The 25,683-nt window shown below is 43.3% G+C and overlaps 1 protein-coding gene across 1 annotated transcript in view; it reads right to left on the bottom strand.

Annotated features, from left to right (window-relative positions):
- dnah5l (dynein, axonemal, heavy chain 5 like) overlaps positions 1–25,683 on the bottom strand; it is a 137,443-nt gene that overhangs the window by 105,784 nt on the left and 5,976 nt on the right. Inside the window, exons 8-26 of the mRNA XM_063206760.1 lie at positions 23,409–23,595; positions 22,469–22,634; positions 17,968–18,061; positions 17,153–17,251; positions 16,360–16,541; positions 15,170–15,289; positions 14,347–14,548; positions 13,894–13,989; positions 13,458–13,631; positions 10,909–10,998; positions 10,322–10,477; positions 8,675–8,814; positions 7,790–7,941; positions 5,887–6,094; positions 5,189–5,276; positions 4,329–4,452; positions 3,566–3,738; positions 1,956–2,048; positions 93–296 (exon numbers count right to left, since the gene is read on the bottom strand). Of these exons, the coding sequence (XP_063062830.1) occupies positions 93–296; positions 1,956–2,048; positions 3,566–3,738; positions 4,329–4,452; positions 5,189–5,276; positions 5,887–6,094; positions 7,790–7,941; positions 8,675–8,814; positions 10,322–10,477; positions 10,909–10,998; positions 13,458–13,631; positions 13,894–13,989; positions 14,347–14,548; positions 15,170–15,289; positions 16,360–16,541; positions 17,153–17,251; positions 17,968–18,061; positions 22,469–22,634; positions 23,409–23,595 (2,748 nt within the window). The remainder of the gene's footprint in view (positions 1–92; positions 297–1,955; positions 2,049–3,565; positions 3,739–4,328; positions 4,453–5,188; positions 5,277–5,886; positions 6,095–7,789; positions 7,942–8,674; positions 8,815–10,321; positions 10,478–10,908; positions 10,999–13,457; positions 13,632–13,893; positions 13,990–14,346; positions 14,549–15,169; positions 15,290–16,359; positions 16,542–17,152; positions 17,252–17,967; positions 18,062–22,468; positions 22,635–23,408; positions 23,596–25,683) is intronic.

The following is a 25,683-nucleotide window of genomic DNA, read 5'->3' as shown; positions in this document are numbered from 1 at the left end:
ATTGATATATTTTATTCATTTGTATTTATATTTATATTTACTATATAGGCCTATATATACAGTATATATATTTTTTTTTTGTCACAAGCCACCTGGTTCCAGAGGGTTGAGAAGTGTGCCAGTCCGTCCAGTACGTCCCCGGCGTCGGCCTTGAGAGAGGAGACGATGGAGCTGAGCTGCACCACTGCCTTGGTGACGTCCTTGTGCTCGGCCAGTTGCCTATCCAGCGGTCGCAGGGTCAGCTGCTTGGTGACCGGCCCGTCGTCGCCCAGGTCTCTCGCTGCCTGCTGCTCCACCTAGTGGGAAGGGAAGGAACTGAAGAGGCTTTGCTTGTCTCGCCCCCCTTTCACACACCTGGTCAGGGCTTACCTGATTAACATCAGACAATAGGCTCGTTCATGACGAAGCAGTACAATTTTTGCTAGGCAGTGGGCATGCACACTTTGCCAGTTTGATGCATTGTGGTTACCAGAATGCATCAAACTGGCAAAGTGCGCATGCCCACTGCCTAGCAAAAATCTTACTGCGTCGTCACGACCGAGCCCAATCTCACAGGTGAGATAGTCTGGAGACTACCTATGCAATTTCTCAAAGGTGTGATTTACGACTACTCATGGCCATTTATTGGGCATTACAAATGTGTCATTTGGCATATGAGCAGCCCAGAGCCAATCGTGTTAGTTGTATCTATTCAAACAAATTGCAGTCATCTCCTCTCCACCCCTCCCCGCTCTCTGATCGGCCCCCAAGATCTAGTTGCCTCGCTGAGCAATAGAATCCATGCTGTCTTTCAGATCGGAACGATTGTGGAGAGCAGCATGGGATTTCCCAGGCTAGGCCTAGGCTTTTATGTTTCCCAAAACCCTAATGGTAAATAGTACTGTAGGCCTAAGGAATAGGTCACACATAATCATTAAAAGTCACATACACTATATACGTATACATGCACTACACAAATGCAATACATGCCTTTTCCTGATACATTGGCCATGGGGCACCTCATATATAAGTACTACTTAGGCTTAAGCACTGTTAAAGAGTTTTTGGGAAACGATTCCCAGAGGGAATAGATATGGCCATGGGACACTTTTCAATACCAAGGCCGTCTTCTCTAGCAGGACAGGTGGGACCAGACCACAATGGCTAGGCAACAAACTTCTTCAGCTGGAAGAAGGTGTCCAGTGCTTAGAACTAAAGTCCTTTGAATAGAATATGTTGTTCTCCCTCCACCCACCCAGTCCTACCGGAGACACACACACACACGCACGCGCACACACACACACAAACACACACACACACACACACACGCACACGCACACGCACACACACACACACACACACACACACGTGTCTATTTGGTTACCGCCATCTAACCACAATGAAAACCAGCCATTTCTTGGCCATCAATGTCAAATGATCATTGGCCTATGCACAGCATAATAGCTGCTTTTCACAGTGTGCAATTACTGTATATAGGGGAAGCAGCAGTCAGTACCGACCATGTGGAGGCTGTGCACTGTGCTGCCCATACATTCATTTACCATGGCAACACGGCAAGCAGAGAGGCAGAGAGTCATATATACAGGATCATAATGAGGACAGATGACAACGCCGTCTCGCTCGCTTCTTTCAGAAGCATGAACGAGGGCAGATCATGTGTACAGTAATATATATTATGCTACAGGGCCTCAGATACTGTATGCATGTGGATGACAGCTCCACCACAGTTCCCACACTTGGAGGAAAACATTTATTGAGAAAAACATTGTGGTTATTCCAGAGGTTGGTTGAACTCAGTAACACTGTCAGACCAAAGTGACACAGAGTAAGCCTAAACACAAGTGCAGAAGTATATGATCATTATTTTGTTGCAAACCCACAGAGCTGATGTTGGGATGGAAGGGTATTGTTATTCGATTTAAATCATAAAGTCGATCAAGACGCTGTGAAGTTACCTGCAGCTGCTTGTGATGGAGATGGGAGTACTGCCAGAGGGGGATGTCTTTGGCCATGGACAGCACTGTGTTCACCACTTTGTTCAAAATGCTCTGCGTGGAGAAAAAGAAGACATAATAGCCAAGTAAAGCAGTGGTCAGCGCAGGAGAAACCCACAGACTCACCACTGAGCTCAGACGACTGATGATAAATTACAGCCTGCCAAGCTGTGGTTCATCAACGCAAACCATAAACTTACACCAAAACAACCTCATGATTACAGCACATTGCGAGAGGGACATTCAATTCCAGTAGGGAAAAAGAATGAAACAGTGACCAAAAATAAGTAGCAGTTGCCTATTGGCTTTGGATATGCTTTTAATTGGCATATTCATAAGTAGAGTACTGCGGGATGCTGATAATTCAAATAAGCTGCACCTGGCTGCACAGTGAATAGCCTCTCACATGGGACTGTCATCTAAAATAAATGACCAAACATTACCTAAAGTACTACAATAAGGCCCATGTGGAGTCATGCGGCAATTTGGTAAGAGAGGGACAGTTAATCTAATATAATATTTCTGAACTGGGGCTCTACAACCCAGAGCAGCGTTAGGGATGCCTAGAGGGCATTAAGATGGATACAGCTGAAACGTGGAGTGCTCAGTTGCCTTTGGGAGACATTAATCTATTTTATTTTGTAAAACTAAGGGAGGCGTTGGCAGGCTTGTGATGTTTTCAAGAGGGCGTTGGGTGACTTATGATGACGTCAAGGGGGCGTTTGGGTCATTTCACGTGTAATCAGACACTTTGGGACCCGACCGACACATATTTCAATCATACTTGAAATACTTGCAAATACTTGCCATATTTTTGAGTCCCATTATCTCTGAAATGAATAAACCAAACACCATGAATAACCAAACACCAGCATTTCAGATGTTGTTCATGACATTGCAGGCTATGTTTAGGCAAGAAACTGGCCATTTTAAAATACATATTTGTTTGATATTCAATTTTAAATTTTTCATTGTATCATAATTCATATTCTGAAGGTTGTTGTATTCCATGCTGTGTGTGTAATTTGTAGAGCCAGAAAAGAGCTTTCAAACAACACCTCAGACATCCTTTTGTGACTTACACTGACTGATATAATCAAGGCTGAATGCATAGTGTCCTACCCTCATATGTAAACCTTTGCTAGTCTGTTTCTCCCTTAATATTGGTGTCAGATCCACACAAATGCAGTTCTGGGGTGCTACCTTGCTACTAAACAGGCACAGCAAGTACGATTGAAATCTGTGTCGGTCGGGTCCCAAAGTGTCTGATTTCACGTGAAATGACCCATTTGTGCTGTGCTGTGCTGTGCTGTGCTGTGTTGTACTGTGCTGTGCTGTGCCATATTGCATTGTGTCGTGTTGTGCTGTGTTGTACTGTGCTGTGCTGTGTTGTATGCTGTGCTGTGTCGTGTAATGTTGTACCAGGATGTCCTCTCGGCTGGGTCTGATGCTGTGCTGTGCTGTGCTGTGCTGTGCAGTACTGTACCGTGCTGTGCTGTGCTGTGCTGTGCTGTGCAGTACTGTACCGTGCTGCACTCTATCACATTGTATTGTGTTGTGCCATGTTTTACCTGGATGTCCTCCAGGCTGGGTCTGAGGACGATGTTGGGGATGGCCAGCTGTATGGAGGCTCTGAAGAGGGGCACCTGGGAAGGCTGGCGGCCCGGGAGGGCAAAGGCTGACACGTACTTGGAGCTCACCACATGCAGACGCTTTCTCAGAGAGTCCAGAGATGTCTTGGTGGCTTTGGGATAGCATTGGGGGAGGCACAAACACAAAAAAGTTGCGAGCATCCAAGCAGTGACCCAGTGAAATAACAAAAACACACACATACAGTACATTGCACACATACATGCACGCACACACACACACACACACACACACACACACACACACACACACACACACACACACACACACACACACACACACACACACACACACATACACACACACACACACACACACACACACACACACACGCACATGCACACACACATACACAAGGTATTGTGGTAATCAAGAAAAAGATAGCCCAGTGTCAGTGAGAGATGTACTTTGTAGTGTAGTGGTGAAAATAGTCGTAGGCGTCTAACGCTTCAAAGCCTGGTAAATTATGCATACAAGATTTAAAAAATAAAATAGGTGCATAAGCCTTTCACTACACCACTGGGTGCACTTAGTGGAGTAGAGTAACTTCATTGATCCCCGGGGGGAATTATACTTATCTGCAGACAGAGAATAAATGAGAGAAGATGAGAAAGATGAAAAAAATTACACCTGGGACATAAAATGCTGTTAGAAACTTATGAGATATGGTGTAAAACTCCGTACCTTTGACCAGGGCTTCTGTGTTCTTTTGGCAAAGCTGACCCATCAGGTTGTAGAAGCGACAGGGCAAACAGGACTGGCATCGCGTCTTCTGCTTGGCATCAGGGTGCAGGCACGTAAACGAACCCTGACCAGACCAACATGGGACCGAGAGACTGTGAAGGCATCTGAGTAATGCCCCCATTTCGATGTCCATGTATTGTTTTATCCATGTTTGAATAAATGTTTTAGTCTGTTAGAGGCCTACTAAAAGTTGTCTTTAGGCTCTTTTCCACCGCCGGTTTTCTGGTAGGCCTACAGCTCGACACAGTGCGACTCGGCCGCCACTTTTTGCTTTTTGATTGGGCCTACCAGAAAATCGGCATTGGAAAAGAGCCTTTTGTCTCTGGCCTCAGGATGTTTGATTTGAAATTGTCTTTGATCCTTGAAAATGGATAAGATTACACCTGCCTGTGGCATCGGTCAATGTGACCTCACTTCTGGTGAGGGATGCTTACACTCAATACTGGCCTTGTCAGAGCCTCCTTCTTCCCTGTACCTGTCCAGCTGTTAACATAACTTTAGGAAGTGAGAGAGGGAGAAAATGAGAGAGGCCTGAGGCCATTTGTCTTTTTTTTAATCTCCCTCCCTAATATAAACACATAAACCTCGCCTCTGCATTTCAACTGATCTCAATCTGATCTATTAATAAGTATTAATCATTAATCTATTAATAAGTAGTAAAACCCAGTTACTGTCAACTGAGATTGAGTTACTGCACATTTGCTTATCACTATAACTGTAGCCTCTGAATGATATTGTAGAGACATCACACCCCATGAACTGCAGCTCAGTATTTACCAATATGTCAATAGAGACGTTACCTCTAAGTTGACTGCTTCTGCTGGTTTCATCTTCCTCTTCAGTTCTTGGATCATGTCATACATGGCTGCTTCTGCCAGTCCACTTTGACTGTGGAGCAAATGAAAGCAAAATAATATGGACAGCACAGCAGAATCAGTAACAATACTTAATTTGTATGTCAAGCTAAATTCCTGTACTTTGTCAATAGATCTCATACTGTACAGTACATAACCCATAGTACGTCAAAAGTGTCCAAAAACATTTCTAAACAGAAAGATGTAAACAGAATTTCAACTAATGAATGTTAATTTGAAGGTTTTGCAGAATGGCTTCAAAAAACATCTGGTGTATTGATAATGTATTAGTTTCAAATCCATTGCCTGTACACTAGGGCTGTATTGTAAACAATAGAATCTCTGTTGCAGCTGGTGCACACAGCCCAATAAAAGGAGCAACACTGTCCTCACCACAACAGTGGATGCATCGCTGACCCCCAAAGCCTGTGTGTGTGTGTGTGTGTGTGTGTGTGTGTGTGTGTGTGTGTGTGTGTGTGTGTGTGTGCGTGTGTGTGTGCGTGTGTGTGTGTGTGTGTGTGTGTGTGTGTGTGTGTGTGTGTGTGCGTGCGTGCGTGCGTGCGTGCGTGCGTGCGTGTATGCGTGCGTGTCTGTGTCTGTGTCTGTGTTTGTGTGTGTGTGTGCATAACAGCTTGTAAACTCACCCAGCCAGCTCCTCTCCCGCTGCCTTGACTGCCCTCTCGGCCTGGGCCTGGAAGGAGGGCGCGGGCACAGGCTCGTCGGCTGGCAGGGGCAGCAGCGGGGTGGTGGCCATGGCATGGAAAGCCCTCTCCACACGGCACTCCAGGGTGTCACAGGCCACCTTTACCACCTGCTTCAGCTCCCCCACAGCCTCGTACACACCTTCCACGACTGATACAATAGGAGCATGTTGGTAATAACCTGGCATGTATTGCTATCTTTCTTTTTTCTTAGATGTCTTTCTTTCTTTCTCTCTCTCTCTCTCTCTCTCTCTCTCTCTCTCTCTCTCTCTCTCTCTCTCTCTCTCTCTGAAGACAAATGAAAACAATAACAATCTGAACTATTGTGATGAATTTAAGTCATGCTGCCATTCTAGGCTTTGGTGTGGTTGGTAAAAATTATTGCAAGAATAATTGTATTGCCATTAAATATGCAAAATATTGCTATTTCAATAAAGTCACTTCTTAATGGAAAGTAGGAACTTGTTAGATTATTAGTTGCTTTGAATAACCCAGCACCAATTTCATGTAATTACCCCATGAGTAGTCAACAAATTTGCCTAATGGATGGTCTTTACACAGTTCCATCGGTGAGATATTAATTCATCCTTTTTTATATGTAGAGTGTTCAGTGCTTCATTCCTTTTCTCATTTCAATAGAATTACACAGTTGCCACATGTTGACGGGTATGGTCCCAATCAATTTAGTGTTAATTCAAGCCTTTGAGTGTTGAATTGACCCCTAGCTTACCACTGTTTTAGAACATAAACGACCTTGTTGTGTCAATTCATAACTCAAAGAATAGAATTCAATATGAGAGAATTGAATGAAGAAGGAGAATGAAGATACAATATATACAGTATATGAGATAGATACAGTGTCCCTCAAACTTCTTCAGGCCAAGGACCACTTTTCCTCCCTAAAAATGTTCAGGGACCACCTGTCAACTGAATTGACAGTTGATGGGTGCTAATTTGACACTGCTGATTTCGATGCAGATTACTTAGCGGTAATTCACATTAATTCACATTATATGCCTGTCTTTTGTGGTGAAAATATGACAGCTATGCATGCCTTTGAAATAATGTCACAAATGAAGCCTACTCCTAGCTTGTCTTGGAAAAGTAGAAATCCCCTTGCGGACCATCTGAGCTCTGTCGCGGACCACTAGTGGTCCCCGGACCACACTTTGAGAATCACTGAGATAGAATATGAGACCATTCTTAGATGTCTGCATCTGTGTCTTTGCAGGGCAGATGCTTGCTCACATGTGTCTATGCTAGAATCAAACAAAGCCATATATTCTCAGAGTAGTGTTAAATTAACAGTGCATTTTTTTCAACATGTGAGCTTTGTCTTTGTGGGTGGATGTGTACATACTCGCATCAGGTGAAATTTCACAGTTTCTGTGTTTACATACAGTAGTAACCACCTATTTTATCCCCTTTCATGTGTGTATACCATGCGACTTCCAGGAGCCTTCCAATGTGTGACGGTGTGAAAGTGTGAAATCAATGGAGATTTCATGTTCCTTGCAAGGAAACATGGTACCAAATTAGTGGCTCCAACTGTTTTTATGTGCACTAAGACTTTATCTTTGTAGGTTACAGGTGTAAATGTCAAGGCTAGTTGCTGCTATGTAACATCACACTGCTAGTGCTGTGTTTACATTTGTAACAGTACCTCTACTTCTACCTTATTCAGCTCTGGGCACATGTGTGTTAGTGCATTTATTTGTAAGTCACGTATTACTATATGTGTGAATAGTCTTATATTTGTTTCTGGAACATGAAATGTATTTGTGAATGGTGTGATATTTGTTTGTCAATAAAGAGATCTTTCACTCTCCATAGATGTTGTGCTCACATGCGTCTATGTTGAGAGAGGACCAGGTGAGCGTGGTGAGGCCGGGGATGAGGGCGGTCTCCACATGGCTGATGAAGGGCTGCATGACAGGCAGGAGGAGAGCAGGGATGCCCCCCACCGACGCCTGGAGCTCCTCAAGCATCTCCTGCAGACTGGTGGACAACAAGTCAGAATTTAGTAGAGATGCACCGGATCCTGATTTTTAGGATCCTGCCGGATACCGGATCCACTGCTTAAGATCCTGCCGGATCCGGAACCGGATACCGGATCCTACGAAAGGGTTGAAACACGTAGCCAGCTCATTACGTTGGCGCAAACTATTTTTAAGACTCTCTATCTCTCTCTCTCCTGCACACTGGACAAGTGTTAAGGATATAGGACTTTTTCAAATTCAGGCTAAATTCCTATTTGATTTGATATGGAAATATGGAATATGGAAACTGATTCGTTTTAATAATTCAGTTTAAAGCAACACTAAAAAACGTCTTAATCTTTGGCTGCCCTACAGGTTGGAAAATGAAATGCATTCGTAGTGAGATGGCCAGCTCCGTCAGACTTACAAAATGTGGTCAGGGAGGGAAGTATAGCTAATTCAGAAGTGCTTCTAACCATGTTTTAAGCCAGTGGACCACTGATTTGATTATGTATGCATTACTTCAACGGTTTAAAAAAACAACTTAGGCTTGTTTAATTGAGCTCCGAACTGATGCTAAAAGTTGTAGAACACAGATTCAGTTCAGCTCTAAGTAATCCATCAATGCTGTTGTTCAACCACATCCAATGCCACCCAATGCCAATGTTCAATGCCATCCTGTCAAAAAGAAGTGAAAAGAAGAAGTCTTGTTTCTTGTAGGAGGGCGATGCCATGCCATGCAGCCAACTCACTTATTCTGATGGGCTTTTAGCTGGGCCTCGCTGGCACAGACAGCCAGGATGGCCCTGGGTACCGAGAAGCCCATCTTCCTCATGCACTTTGCCTCCTGTAGCACCTCCAGCACCAGCGGGTCCAGGTTGACAAATAGCTCCTGGGGAAGAAGACAGAATACATTTGCATGATGGTCAGTTGGATGCAACAGATGCTACAGAGCATTTTTTTTAATCTGCGAGCTATAGAATGCCTTGAAGCAAAAGACATTGATGTGGGATGCTTTTTGTATACACAGGGCCACATGTGTACTGTACACTGTATATATATGAAAAGCGATACATTACACCAGCTGTTGCCAAGGGTTTTTTTTTTCGCTGGGCTTTGGTTTGGCTTTCATACATATTAATAGCAAGTCCCTACAAAACTAGGCTCTGTTACAAATGGTGCATCTCAATTTCAGCCACAGGTTTAGGAAAAATACTACTTTCCAATCAATCTGGGTAGTGCTGCCGGGCTCAAAGCCCAAGCCCACATAGGACGGGAGGGGTGGCCGGGCAGGCAAGGCCACTGCCGGCTTTGGCCGGGCTCGGGACAAAGTGATCTGAAAGGGCCCGCCCACCTCACCACAATACATGCAACTCTTCTGACGAGGAGGAAACGAGGAGAAAACCCAAGGAGGATACCTTGGTTCGAGGAGGGTTAGTGTTCAGTCAGTGGCCGATTTACTTTGTAGCAATTTTGGGGCCCAATATGAATTTAGTCAGTGGGCCCTTCAAATCCTTACTTTTTACAAGGAATGTGGAATGGCCAATAGGTCTGGGGACCCTTGAAGTCCCTTAGGGAAGTTTGCGGGCCCAAGGCAAGTACCTACCCTTGCCTCTACTGTAAATCCGACCCTGCATTCAGGCCATACCTTGTGCATGTCTGACTAGGAGGGTGGAGTTGAGGGCATACCTTGGTCTGTGGACGCCTGACGAGGAGGGTGGAGTGAGGCGGTTGGCATGCAGTTGAGGCCATACCTTGGTTTGAGGATGTGGATGTGGATGCCTGACTAGGAGGGTTGACGTTGAGGCTATATCTTGGTTTGTGGATGCCTGACTAGGAGGGTGGAGTGAGGCGGTTGGCGTTGAAGCCATACCTTGGTTTTGTGGATGTCTGACTGGGAGGGTTGGAGTTGTGTCCATACCTTGGTTTTGTGGATGTCTGACTGGGAGGGTTGGTGTTGTGTCCATACCTTGGTTTTGTGGATGTCTGACTGGGAGGGTTGGAGTTGGGGCCATACCTTGGTTTCTGGATGCCATATCTGGAGGGTTGGGGTTGCGGCCGTACCTTGGTTTGTGGATGTCTGACTGGGAGGGTTGGAGTTGGGGCCATACCTTGGTTTCTGGATGCCATATCTGGAGGGTTGGGGTTGCGGCCGTACCTTGGTTTGTGAATGCCATATCTGGAGGGTTGGTGGTGCATCCCTACCTTGGTTTTGTGGATGCCTGACCTACTGGAGGGTTGGTGTTGTGTCCATACCTTGGTTTTGTGGATGTCTGACTGGGAGGGTTGGAGTTGGGGCCATACCTTGGTTTTGTGGATGTCTGACTGGGAGGGTTGGTGGTACATCCCTACCTTGGTTTCTGGATGCCTGACCTGGAGGGTTGGTGTTGTGTCCCTACCTTGGTTTCTGGATGCCTGATGAGCAGGGTGGCGTTGAGGCCGTGCTGCCCCTGCTCCACCGCCTGCACCCAGCCCCTGTGGTACAGCAGCTCATACTCCAGCAGCACCGCCGCCAGCTGGTTGTAGCAGCGGATAATCTTCTTCATCTCCGGGACCTTTCATGTGTTTTGAAGCGTAGAAAGACAGGACTTACTATGAGTCTTATACTGTGGGAAGCTGATGGATCAGATAGAAGAATGATGTAAAGAGACAACATATATGAACAAATGCAGTTATAATTCAACACTTAAGATAGACGATCTTCTAGATTATAGTATTTGGTCCAAGAGAACACTTTGAGTGTTGATTTAGCACTGCTTTTTTTAAACTTTGCAGACAGACAGGTTATATACAAGACAACGTCAGAGACGTCCAAAAAAGCTGCAGACCAATTCTCAAAATAACTTGGCCACGCTCGAGTCCCCTGAGTGAGACGAGCTGGGGAAAAGCAGAAGAAGTTACAGTAAGTGCCTTTTTGGCCAGTTTCACTTGTTCCCCTGCATGACAAGTTCAGAGGCAGTCAGGCGGAGAATCCATTAAGTAATACCTTCAGAATATCCAGCTTGTCTTTCAGCATAGTCATTGGCAGCTCAATCCTCCTGAAGAGCTGTCGTGACCACAGTATTTTACCCGCAATCTACAAGATGGAAAAGACCATACATTTAGTGGATGCAGAAGAGTAAATAACAAAGAAAGAAAAAAAGAAAGAAAGAAAGAAAGAAAGAAAGAAAGAAAGAAAGAAAGAAAGAAAGAAAGAAAGAAAGAAAGAAAGAAAGAAAGAAAGAAAAAGAACTACTCATCTACATACAGTATTTAAAATGTGTTTTGCATAAATACATAACTACTTTGTTCATGCTGCTGGCAAGTAAGTGTGTGTGTGTGTGTGTGTGTGTGTGTGTGTGTGTGTGTGTGTGTGTGTGTGTGTGTGTGTGTGTGTGTGTGTGTGTGTGTGTGCGCATTTATTTGTTTATTTATATCAATATGCATCACAATACATGCTCACACTGTAGTGCCAATTAATGATACATCAGAAGACATCACATCAGCAACATATACAGTGTCACTAAAGGCCATATGTAATGTAGGCTATACTGTATGTATAATATGCATACCATCATACCATACTGGCACAGAAATAATTAATGATACATCAGTACGTTCATGTACAGTCCCAGGAAAAAGTTTGTACACCCTTTGAAATTTCTTAGATTTTTGTCAAAATTGATCATAAAACATGGTCGGATCTTCCCGGAAATCTCAAGAGGGAACAATCAGAGTCTGCTTTAATTAATTCCACCCAAACATTTACATGTTATCATATTTTTATTGGTCATAAGGCCATAATGTTCACAGGAGAGCAGGGCATAAGTAAGTACACCCTTGCATTAAGTAGGTTTTAACCCTCAGTTAGTTGCAATATCATCAACCAGACTTGTCCTGTAGTTGCAGATCAGATTAACAAAACAATCTGTTTGTATCTTGTCTCCCTCTTCTTTAGAGAACTGCCTCTCGTCAGCAAGGTTTGTGGGATGTCTGGAGTGCATAGCTTTCTTGACTTCATGCAATTTAATCTCAATTTTTTTTTGTCAGGGCTTTGACTGGGCTTTTTCAGAATGTGTATTTCATTATTATGAAGACATTCTAAAGTCGATTTGCTTCTAAAGTATGGGTTGTTGTCACATTTCAGGACCCATACTCTTGTGTGCTTCAACTGTGTGACAGACTTCCTCACGTTTTTTTCTGTAAAATATCACAATAAACTTGAGTTCATTGTTCCACTGATAATAGCAAACTGTCAAGGGCCTGAGGCAGCAAGGTAGCCGCATATAATGATGCTCCCGCCACCATACTCAGAAGAGGAGATGTAACCAGAATAGCTAAAAATGGGATTCATTCTACCATTCTAAAATGAATGGGGTTTCTGTCCAAAAAAATATTGCTGCACCTTTGAGGTTTGCGAAAAAGCATTTATATGCTTCATAGAATTACTGCAAAATATTCTGTAGACCAACGTTGAAACCAAAGTTGAATTGTTCAGGGGAACACACAATGTCATGTTTGGAGGAGAACTGGAGAACCACACCTTCAACAAAACATCATCTCCGCCTTTGAGTATGGTGGCGGGAGCATCATTATATGCGGCTACCTTGCTGCCTCAGGCCCTTTTGAGTTTGCTATCATCAGTGGAACAATGAACTCAGAAGTTTATCGAGATATTTTACAGAAAAAAAGCGATGTAGTCTGTCACACAGTTGAAGCACACAAGAGGATGGGTGCTGAAATGTGACAACAACCCATACTTTAGAAGCAAATCGACTTTAGAATGGCTTCATAATAATGAAATACACATTCTGGAATAGCCCAGTCAAAGCCCTGACAAAAAACAATTGAGATTATATGGCATCACGTCAAGAAAGCTATGCACTCCAGACATCCCACAAACCTTGCTGACGAGAGGCAGTTTTCTAAAGAAGAGGGAGACCAGATACATCCAGATTGTTTTGTTAATCTGATCTGCAACTCCAGGAAAGATCTGGTTGAGGTTATTGCGACTAATTTAGGGTTAAAATCTATTGAATGCAAGGGTGTACTTACTTATGCCTTGCTGTCCTGTGAATGTTTTTATCTTATGGCCAATGAAAATATGAAAACTTGTAAATGTTTGGGTTGAATTAATTAAAGCAGACTCTGGTTGTTCCTTCTTGCGATTTCCGGGAAGATCAGACCATGTTTTATGACCAATTTTGACAGAAAGGTAAGAAATGTCAAAGGGTGTACAAACTTTTTCCTGGGACTGTATATATTATACAGTATACTGTGTCATTGAAGATCATACAGTACATATGATTACTCACCGTGGCCATGTTTCAAGCATATACTGTGTGTGTATAATTGTTTCCACTTTCTTTGCTCATTGCTTATTGCTGTTTTTATTTATTTCCTTCATTTCTCTTCACCAAAGCACTTTGAGTCAAATACTAGTGTATTAAATGCCCTAAAGAGATAAATGTTACTTCACTAGACTGCATATCACATCAGCACTATACAGTATATCCCCTGTGTCATTGCAGACCATTACGGTATGTGAGGACTCACGGTGGGCATGTTTCGAGCGATGGGGGGGCCGTCACTCTGCTTCTGGTACAGCCTCCTGACTTGCTCCAGTTCCTGGCCGTAGCGCTGGAGAACAAACATGTATTTCTGCGACAGATCCAACTGCTTCCCAAAGCCTTTCTCAAACTTCGCCAGCAGATCAAGCATACGCTCTGCCTTCAAAAGGACAAAAAATGAACACACACACACAGACACACAGACACACAGACACACAGACACACACACACACACACACACACACACACACACACACACACACACACACACACACACACACACACACACACACACACACACACACACACACACACATACACACACACACACACACACACACACACAATCCCTTCATCATTTTTCAGGCCTGCTGAGGATATGGGCTTACATAAAGAAAACAGTTAGGAAGTGAAACTCTTACTGAAAGGTTTTTCTCGAACCAGGCGTCCAGCAGGGCCTGCAGGGACTGGAACAATCCCTGTATTTGATGCTTGAAGTCAGCATAGTCGTTTTCAAACTGGTGACAAGGACAAGGAAAGAAACAATGGAGGAGATCTAACTGGCTCTGCTGCACAAAAAATTTGCAGACCGACAGAAGTAATCTGAATTGAAGACAGTGACGAGTCTCTGCTGTATTCTCAGGCCCATCAGTGGTTGTGCAATAAAAAAATAAACAGTATAAAAATGAACATTCAGTACCCAGTCCAAGTCTGCTTTTATAAGAAGCAGATCCCCCCTCCAATTAAAATAAAACTTCAGACTTTTGTGCACCACTCATGTCAAGATTCTCCAGAGAAGGGAGTACCCTTTTTCCACTTCGCTACAGCACCCTTGGCTTTTATGAGCTGCAGTATTTTCACACTGCGAAGTTCACCTCTAATTTGCGATGGTCCAGCACATTGTAGGTCTTGGACTTGATGGTGGTCAGGATGGTCTGGAAGCGCAGGTAGATCTTCTCGGTGCCCTCCACCTTGATGTGCTGTAGAGAGGCGAGCTCCTCCAGGGTCCGGGCCACGTCCGCTATCTTCTCCAGACGTCGGCAGAACGTGTCGAACTTCCCAAAGATGTAGTTTTCACTGACAGAGCAGATTGATGTGCGAGACAGACTTTGTTTATGCAGTGTGATGGACAATTTTTATTTGTGCTGTGAACTTCCCAAAGATGATAGTTCTCGCTACAGGATCGAGGTGTGGGACTTGTTTAGAAATGCAGTGTAAGGATTCTGTTTGTTTTTAAATCTGATGTTCATTTATCATGCCTAGATTTTGCATTCATGAATGATGAATTCTGTAACTGCATTCGAAAGAGGGTGTCTGTGAGAAGATTGATAAATATATACTGTATTTACATAGTATCATACATTTCTATGTAAATCAATGCTATGTTTCATAAATAATATTCTTAATTACAGTAATATCATGTCACAGAGACACTAAATCCAGTCTAGATTTCAGGATGTAGACGATTCAGGGAAGATGACAGGGTTATATTAATCAAGGAAAATGTTCACTTTCTTCTCCTAATGTGAAAATGTTTTTTTACAGCGCTGTATGATTAATCTTCATAGCACTTTCTTGTGCGCAAACTCATTTGAACCAAGTTCAAGTTCAAAGGTCAACTGTTGTTGAAAAGTACTCTAAGAATAAACTGCCACTGTCATTGTCATTGTCGCAGGCCTTGTTTGTGTTGTGTTGCACCTGAATTCAAACTGCCTGTTGTGTGGGTTCTCCCTCAGCTTCTCGCGCACCCTCTGGAAGCACTGCTGGTACTCCTGATTCAGCCGGAAGCACTCGCTGATCCTCCTCAGCAGCTCCTTCCTATAAACACAATACAGCCACAGCGGTTCAACAGACATTAGCATTCACACAATGCAATGCAATGACAAATAAAAGAAGAACACTGTGAGGGGGCAGTTTCTGGGAACGGGCAAGATACTAAGTGTTGTTCATTATTGTTCGCCTGGCACATCGTTTAATAAGGGAAATGGCCACGTCTATCAAGAGGAAGAGAAAAGAAAACAAACACGAATGAATGGGAATGAAGACTGAATTCTCTCTGCTGGCTTTTGAGTGCTCTGTATATAGGCGGTTGAGCGCAGTGTATGGGCCGGTTTCATGGGTGCATGATAACAAATTGCAATTGTGTCGAGAGGGTGCAAACCCCCCCATTCAAATGAATCTCAACAACACAACCATGAAAGTTGCTGAGTGGAGTAAGTCATCCACTATTGGTTGCCTGTGCTGAATGGAGCCCCACTTCACAGCCCACACAGATGACAAAAGGGCCAGGCTTTATTTAAACCAAACAATCGCGGCGGAAATTAAAGAGCAGAAGCATCGTGCTGCAATTGTGTGAATAAAAATGCCCACCTTGAGCAATAACACTTGGAGTGAGGAAATGTGTTGCTGCGCTTTACTGCGCAATGAAATCAACATAGATGTCATTCATTCCACAAAAATGCATGTCCTTGGCAACTCTATTACCTTCTGTGCACCACAGTATTCTGGGTGCAAAGGAAAGGCCATGCAGTGGCAATACAACTCTGTCAGTGAGTGAGTGAGTGAGTGAGTGAGTGAGTGAGTGAGTGAGTGAGTGAGTGAGTGAGTGAGTGAGTGAGTGAGTGAGTGAGTGAGTGAGTGGCTGACATACGGTGAGTGAGTGAGTGAGTGAGTGAGTGAGTGAGTGAGTGAGTGAGTGAGTGAGTGAGTGAGTGAGTGAGTGAGTGAGTGAGTGAGTGAGTGAGTGAGTGAGTGAGTGAGTGAGTGAGTGAGTGAGTGAGTGAGTGAGTGAGTGAGTGAGTGAGTGAGTGAGTGAGTGTGTGAGTAAACAAAAGTGGGAGTGAGTGAGTCGACGGACAAACCCATCAAGCAGTTCCCTCAGACCCTACCTGTCCTGGTCCCAGATCTTGGCGGCTCCTTGGCCGAGGTAGGCCTTGCTGGTGGTGACCATCTGATTGGTGATTTTAACGAAGAGCGACGTCATGTGCTCCGAGGTGTTGTAGTAGTGCGACACACTGTGGATCATCCTGATGCTATTGATCAGGTTGGGGATGTGCTCCAGCATGCTGGTCTGGAGAACACATAATGACAAAATGACAAAATATAATGACAAAACCTAAATGGCATCTCTGGGCATACTGTGTTTATATGGTAGCCAGGCAAGCCAGACTAAATGTGAAATTAAATATGAATATTTAGTCTGGCCCCGATCAATGAGACATCAGAAAATTGTAGTTGGGAACAACCCGTTGTTTTTCAAACCGTGTCTAACCCTAACTCTAACCCTATAGGCTAACGCTCTGACCAAAACTCTGCCGATTGCATCCAAAGATTAAAAACAAATCTCCTGCGTTGTGATTGGTACGCCAGTTTCAGGGCCTGGGGCATAGTCGGAGGCTAGACCCACTCGCAGGCAAAAATAATTTTGGCCGCTGGCGGATGGGGCTAGTTTACTAGGCTATTTTATATGGTGTTATATGTTAGAAATTGATGGCATGTAATCAGAACATGTCACAACACAGTCACAACACAGTGTGACAATAGCAGTGTCAATACAGTGTCAACACAATCACAACACAGTGTGACAATAGCAGTGTCACCAGAATGCCTAATCGAACAGCTTGTGAAATCAAAAACAATTGTGTTTCATTTCAAGATCAAAAACACTGCACAGTAACTTACTGGAGTACACTTTCCAAGAGGCTTGAAGAATTTCTCCAGCGTGTAAAGATACTTGACATTGTCCTTTGCCTCGTTAGATACAAGAGTAATGTTTCCATCCTTCAATAAAGAGAAGAGTAAGAGCTTCAACATGGCACCCAGAATCACCACAAAGGACCAGATATGCAGATTTGAAATAACGAAAATATGACAACTTAATGGTTTCAGCAGATTGTCAGAGGTTATTAGCGAATCCATAGCAACATCACATCAGCGTTTACTTTATAACTTTGTAACTACTTTGTAATTCCTACAATACAGATTCTGAACAATCAAACTGCAAAACAGAAACGATATAATAACGATATATTTATAACCAGGGCTAGTACTCGAGTATGGACTGCATTCGCATCCGGGTCAAGTCCGTTTTTCTATAGACTTGGACTTGAGTTGGACTCGCTAGCAGATGGACTCGGACAGTGGTCTTGCTAGGTATCGCTTTTGGAGTCACCCGAGTCTTTTATTTAGAAAGCTGGCCATCATATATTGTAAAGTGGAGCTTTAATCCAATGACATTCTTGTTTATCTTCACTTGCATGGCTTAATAATTTACCTTCAAACATTCAAATTATTGTCATTCATAATTTTCATAGATTTACACAGACCAACGTGTGACTCAGACTTGGACTCCAATCTTTTTGAACTTGTTCTTCTCTCAGACTTAGTCCTGGTCTTGGACTAGTCTTAGAACTCTACAAAGGCGGACTTGACTACAGCCCTGTTTATAACTACTGTATATACTGTACGTATTTGTAAGAATAAAATAAAGGGCTGACCAGCTCCTTCCACCTCCTGAGGGTTTTGGACTTGGCCACCTGCAGTAGACCCAGGACCCTCTTCACCTCTGGCTTCTTAATCTCGTCCAGGAGGCTAGGAGAGACCAACCACACAACCAAAATCACATCGTACACGAAAGGCTTTTCTTGCTCTATACAAGGCCACAGGGAATACGGCACATATACCAAAGCCACATGTCGGTCACAAAAGTCAGGGATTTTTTACGCTTCATTTCATTTAAATTTAATTAAAGTTCATTCTAATTTAATTAAATTTCGTTTTAATTCACTTGGAAGTCGCGAGGATGGGAAGAAAAAAACATACTGGCAGCAAAAACAAATTAATAGATAAATAAAAAATAACGAGTGTCACACAGTCACAAAGTTCAATGTTACTCGCCCCATGAAACACTACAGAAAGACATTTCTATGTAAAGAGAGAGGTATTGGCATAAAGGACCTGAAGCTTCCAGGGTTATTCACTCCCCTATGACCCCTCTTCCACAGCAGTGTATTAAATAAACTATCACTGCAACTACATATGACAGAGATGCCTGGAGACTTCTAGTGGATGGCTGCTACTAGCTACTACTGTACGTAGTAATTACTGAGGACACTGATATTATAATGATAATAATAATAATAATAATAATAATAATAATAATAATAATAATAATTCCTAGCTCCTGAGCTCTTCTTATTCTCTTTTTCTCATTGTCACAGTCTTTTCACTGTCTTACCTCTATACCTTATTTTAGTTAGCTGGCTCTTTTTGGTCTCTCTCTCTCTCTCTCTCTCTCTCTCTCTCTCTCTCTCTCTCTCTCTCTCTCTCTCTCTCTCTCTCTCTCTCTCTCTCTCTCTCTCTCTCTCTCTCTCTCTCTCTCTCTCTCTCTCTCTCTCTCTCTCTCTCTCTCTCTCTCTCTCTCTCTCTCTCTCTCCTTTGTGTTCTTCCAGTTGCATTTTGTGTGGGGTGGGGGGTTGGCTGGGATTGTTTTGTTGTTCCTTATGTATAAAACTTAAACAAAATACGAAGGAATATGTGGTATATTGAAATATTGTAAAATGTCTATTTCCTTCAATAAACATTATTCTTAAAAATAAATAAATAATAACTAGATTGCATTCTCACAGAAAATGCTGGAAGCGGGCTTGCCTTTTGGGGCAGAGATGAAACAAAGTACTATTGAGAAAACAAAGCTAAAAGAAATCTTGGAAAAACTCCATCCACCCAGTCAGAAGTTATGGGCCAAACAATTCAGCCATCTTGGATTCAGCCATCTTGAAAGTGTTGTAGCTCTGCGTTTTGGGGATATACTAAATGACATACATGGTATTTCAAGTTGGCTAAGGAACACTGCATATGATATAATTTTGAAAATCAACATGGCTTCGAGCGGGATTCGAACTCACAACCTCCATATCTGTAATCCAACCCCTTTGCCATTGATATTAAATGACATACAATACATGATATTTGAAGTTGGCTAAGGAACCAGTGATGCGCGGGTCGACGAAAAAACAAGACACACCCGACCGCTTTTTCCCCTTGTCCGCCCGCTTGCCCTGCCCGCAAGAAATATTCATGAAAAATATTGACCCGGCCCGCTTCCCGACCCGCCTTTGAAAATAGTAGCCGTGCGTCTTTATGAACACCCTAGCGTCATTGGCAAAGCACAATCACGTCAAAAGGTCTTAAAAAAGGAATTTGCGTCAAAAACAAGACAGCTGTGCATTTCAACAGGACATGTTGGATTTTTGAACCGAGGCCATGCAATGAGGACTGCCGACTGTCACCTGTTTATTTCGGTAACATCGTCGTTTGGATACATGGAGAAAATTAATCTGTAGGTTGGTGAGCAGACGGAGCCAGCCGTCAAGTGGATTGCCTCGTAGTCATGGTACGACACAGGAAATGAAAACAAACTCTGTAAGCAACACATGAGTGCGAAACCATTACAATTGTATAAGAGAATATGTAGGCTATATCCATCACTGCACTGTTTAGAGAGCACCCTCTGTGTTCTTCAAAATGCACTCAATGGTTGCACCTGCTGCACCAGTTGCGCGCAGAAGATATTCGGCCGACGCAGGAGCCTTAAGTCTCCTGCAGAGCGCGTGGCACCATCATAGTTATTCAGCCATATAAACTTTGATCTATTTCGCAAAAAATGTCCCTGTCTGCTAAAGTAAACTATAGCCTATTGGCTAGCCTGTAGCCTACTTTAAAATTCGGCATCATTTCAAAGGTCCTGACCGACCGCACCCGACCCGAATTTCATTAAAAATAATATTTCATAACCCGTGCCTGCGGTCGACCGCAGTTAATTGCAAGCGCCCGCTGCTTTCGGGTCAGCCCGCGCATCACTGTAAGGAACACTGCATATGATATCATTTTGAAAATCAACATGGCTTCGACTGGGGTTCGAACCCCCAACCTCCATATCCCTAATTCAGCACATTTGCCATTCATACTAAATGACATACATGGCATTTTAAGTTGGCCAAGGAACACTGCATATGATATAATTTTGAAAATCAACATGGCTTTGACTGGGATTCGAACCCCCAACCTCCATATCTATAATTCAGCACATTTGCCATGCATACTAAATGACATACATGGCATTTTAAGTTGGCCAAGGAACACTGCATATGATATCATTTTGAAAATCAACATGGCTTCGACTGGGGTTCGAACCCCCAACCTCCATATCCCTAATTCAGCACATTTGCCATTCATACTAAATGACATACATGGCATTTAAGTTGGCCAAGGAACACTGCATATGATATCCATTTTGAAAATCAACATGGCTTTGACTGGGATTCGAACCCCCAACCTCCATATCTATAATTCAGCACATTTGCCATGCATACTAAATGACATACATGGCATTTTAAGTTGGCCAAGGAACACTGCATATGATATCATTTTGAAAATCAACATGGCTTCGACTGGGGTTCGAACCCCCAACCTCCATATCCCTAATTCAGCACATTTGCCATTCATACTAAATGACATACATGGCATTTTAAATTGGCCAAGGAACACTGCATATGATATCATTTTGCAAATCAACATGGCTTCGACTGGGGTTCGAACCCCCAACCTCCATATCTGTAATTCAGCACATTTGCCATTCATACTAAATGACATGCATGGCATTTTAAGTTGGCCAAGGAACACTGCATATGATATAATTTTGAAAATCAACATGGCTTCGACTGGGGTTCGAACCCCCAACCTCAATATCTGTAATTCAGCACATTTGCCATCCATACTAAATGACATACATGACATTTTAAGTTGGCCAAGGAACACTGCATATGATATAATTTTGAAAATCAACATGGCTTCAGGTGGGATTCGAATCCTCAACCTCCATATCTCTAAAGCAGCATGCATTACCACTAAGCCAAGCAGCTGGCTGTCATGAACAGTCCAGCAAGACTATTATTACTTTGCATTGTAGAGCTGAACAATAGACTTCTAGAATGGTTACTCGCACCTGCTCGTTAAGAATAGAATCTTGAGACAGTGACAGTTGAAATGGAACCCTTCATTGGCTGCACCTGTTGTGATTGACTGAAAGACAGTTAGTATTGAGCTCTAAACAGGGAAGAGAATGAGAATGAGTTTTTTGTCTTTACAAAATCGTTGTAAAAAAACTAAAAGGAGTTGGCACGTGTCCTTTTCACAGATCGGAGTCATGCTTGTGATCTCTCTAACAGTCTTTGAATGAAGTTTATAGGTTAAATTGTTCAGGCACAAATGGACCTCCGTGTGGGACATGCGCTGATCTCTTGAAAAATGCACTTTTGGAAAGAATGGGATTCTCCATAGACCCAGGCCTGTCGTTTTTTACAAACCTGCCATTTAAAAAGTATTGACAATTTGGAGACATCCCATAGAGCTCGCTAACAACGCGTCAACTAAACTTCTAGGTGAAAGTGTTGATGTTTTATGACCGAAAAAGCCTCCTACACTCTAATCTCTAGAGTGGCGGAACTTTGGTTCATGAAGGTTCCACCATGGTTTTCAATGGGGACCCAGGCTTTCACAAAATCGCCAAAAACGGGAAAACGACAAGAGACACGGAGAAGCCTATAACTATACGCGATCTCCAAGCCGAGCCGGTCGTTTTAGTGTTTGAACGGTGTCTCTATCTTTAAAGGCCTAGGAGGAGATCCATTTTCTATTTTTGCTGCCCTGCACAAGACCAATAATAAAACAGGACTTAGAGATGACTATAATCGGGCCTTGCTCTGCAAGGGCCATGCTCTGCATGGTCCTTGCTCCGCAAGCCCGCTTAATAATAACAGCGAGAAGAAGAAAAAGATTATGATGATGATGATAATGAGGAAGATGTGGAGAAATGAGAACAGTCTTGGATTTTCTGCCCTGTGTGGGAACACAGAATGTGGGCGTAGAGGAACTGACAGGGTAAGCTGTGTGGGAACACATGGTTTGGCGTGTGGATGGACAGTTGAAGCGCGGCACCTGTTGAACGTTGTCATGCGGCTCTTCCAGTACTCGAGCTCGGCTGCGGGGCCGATGTCATCCGCCTCCTTCCTCATCTGCTCGCTTTCCGTCAGCACCAGCTCGATCTGACGAGCCCAGTGCAGCAGCACCACCTCCAGCCTCTCAACCAGCTCGGCATTACTAGCTGAGATAGGAGAAAGAAGAGGAGTACAATAGAGGGAATGAGATAAGATTGAGGATGAGATGAGATACAATGAGATGAAATGACATGACATGAGATGAGACGAGACGAGACGAGACAAGACGAGACGAGATGAAGATGACAGAGGAGATGTAGAAAAAGATGAGGAGTTACAGAAGAAGGAAAAACATGTTGATGTAGATGGTAAACACTAATACCACTTTATTGATACACACTAACTATGCAACTGTTTTACACATGACCAGGTAAACGCTATGAACTTATAGATGCAGACAGGCAAGACAAGACCCATATAACCAAAGATGTACCATAGATGCTCTCTCTTTCTGAGGCCAGGTGTGCTGCATTTAAAAATGACAGCACTGTTATGATTCATGAGTTTTTACAAAAGTGCATGAAGGTCACAAATAATGTATTACATCTGTTTGGCCTAGTTTATTACTGCATAACTGAGAGCAGTGGGTGGAGTTTAAATTCATTACAAATTCCAACTGTTTTGTTACCCCGTGTTTTTTTATATATACATTTTGGAAATGTTATTATTTATCAGACAGGACAGTGGATGATGACAGGAAACGAGATGGGAGAGAGAGATGGGGAAGGATCAGAAAATGACCCAGGCCGAGAATCGAACCCGAGTCACCCGCAAAGCAGTCCGGTGCCCAGGCCGTTAGAGCCATGACTGGGCCATGTTACCCTGTGTAAAAAAAAGTTAATAACAACAAAAAATCATTACTAATCATTACTGATCCGGACCTGCAGCCGTGTAGTCGGCGGGTTCGCGGAGGTTGCTGAGGTTGGGTGCTGCGTCCATCTCGCTCAGCTGGAACCTGGCCTCCATGTTGTGGCGGGCTGACGAGAGGCTGCCCACGAAGCGGTCGACGGAGATCAGGAAGTCCTGGATGTGGACGTTCTCCTGGCCGTCATTTATGGCCCCCCAGTCCTGTGGAATACAAATACAGTAGAGATACATTAGAATATATTTTTTACCTATATTTTTGACAGGACAGTGGAGGAGAGACAGGTTATGAGTGGGTAGAGAGAGAGAGACAGGGAAGGATCGGCAACCCAGTGCCCTACCGTTAGGCCACAGCTGGGCCGGCCTGTCAGTATTTTGCCCTGCGTCCCTGTCTGCAATTGTCCCCCCAGAGTGCTTTTATACCCCAAAAACAAACTTTTAAAATATTTATGCATGCCTGATGCATAAGTATGACAAATGCAGTACCTGATGAAGATAAAGGATCAAAACATTGCACATTTTTAAAAAAAAGGATAAGGTCTATTTTTGCACGAGTTATGAAGTTATTTTTGCAGTGTCCACTGTCAGACACTACTGTATATTGTCTATTGCAAGTATTGTACGTATGTGTGCAATACTTTGGATGTGTACCACAATGGCTACTTTATTTATTCAAAAAATGGGAAGCAGCATATACACTCACAGGCCTCTATATTAGGAACACCTGTTACTAATGTTCATTGAGGCAAATTTCTGATCAGCCAATCACATAGTGGCAACTCAATGCATTTGTGCATGTAGACATAGTCGAGATGATCTGATGCAGTTCAAACCGAGCATCATAATGGGGAAGAAAGGGCTTGATTTGAGTATTTCAGAAAATACTGATCTACTGGGATATTCACACACAACCATCTCTTTACAAAGAATGGAATGAAAAAGAAAAAAAATGCAATGAGCAGCGATTCTGTGGGCAAAAATGACTTGTTGATGATGGCAGAGGTCACCGGAAAATGGCCAGACTGGTTTGAGCAGATAAAAAGGCAACATTAAGTCAAATAATCACTCACTCGTTACAACCCAGGTATGCATAAGAGAATCCCTGATTACACAGCACATCAAATCTTGAGGCAAATGGGCTCTAGCAGCACAAAACCACATTTGGTGCAATTCCTGACAGCTAAGAACAGGAAAATGAAGCAACAATGTGGACAGACTCACCATAAACGACACTAGAAGATCGGAAAAATGTTGCAACACTCAGGTGGAATGGTCAGAATTTGCCGTCAACAACATGAAAACATGGGTCAACCCTGCCTTACATCAACGTTTCAGGCTGGGGATATAATGACACAAGGATATTTTTTTAGCACAATTTGGGCCAATTAGTACCAATTTATCTTTGTTGGAATGCCACAGTCTACCCGAGTATTGTTGCAGGCAGTTCAGGCAGTTCTGAAGGCAAAAGGCGTCCAACCCAGCACTTGAGGGATGTTACTAATGAAGTGGCCGGTGAGTGTACAGTACACATATACAGGTACATACATGCAAGTAAGGTTGCAGTCTGGCCCAAGTAGCACTAAACCGTATCTTACCTTAGGACAACTCACTTTTCACATCTTAGCAAGACTGATGTTAACACTTTTCAACTTCATGTCAGCTCTGACTCCTGATTAAAACTTACATACTGAACATAAATTGGAGGGGAAGAGAAGAGAGTCAGAGACTAACAGGTAAATATGCTGAGCAAACACTAACGTCTTTATGTTTTTAAACACCGTGACATTTGTAGAGGCATGTATTACATTTGAGCTCTGGTGCATTATGGGCTAAGTGATGTGTTGGCGTGTCACAACGCTAACCTATAACATCCACTTTGCGAGAGCGTGCTCTCGCTCTCCTGTACTCTGTCTGCTCTTATTCTGTTACGCTCTTCTGCCGGCACGGTTCTGCTCTGCATAATTCTAACCTGATTTGTGTCCTCTGCAGTAAATCGCTTTGGGGGTAAAAGCATGTAGGCCTAATAATGTAAAGCAATGCGCATTTTATGGAAGACACAGGTAATAAATATAGTGTAACCCCACAGTCAATCTTATTTCTTCAAAGTCTGTTTGATGTTTTCCTCCCTATTCTCCACAGAGGAAATGTCACGCCCTGTCTGGGAGTCAATTATCAACTACTCACACACACACACACACACACACACACACACACACACACACACACACACACACACACACACACACACACACACACACACACACACACACACACACACACACACACACACAC

This window comes from Engraulis encrasicolus, chromosome 9, assembly GCF_034702125.1.
Source record: "Engraulis encrasicolus isolate BLACKSEA-1 chromosome 9, IST_EnEncr_1.0, whole genome shotgun sequence".
NCBI classification, from domain to species: Eukaryota; Metazoa; Chordata; class Actinopteri; order Clupeiformes; family Engraulidae; genus Engraulis; species Engraulis encrasicolus.
Note: the sequence above shows the minus strand (reverse complement) of the source record. Positions and strands in the feature narration are given on the sequence as shown.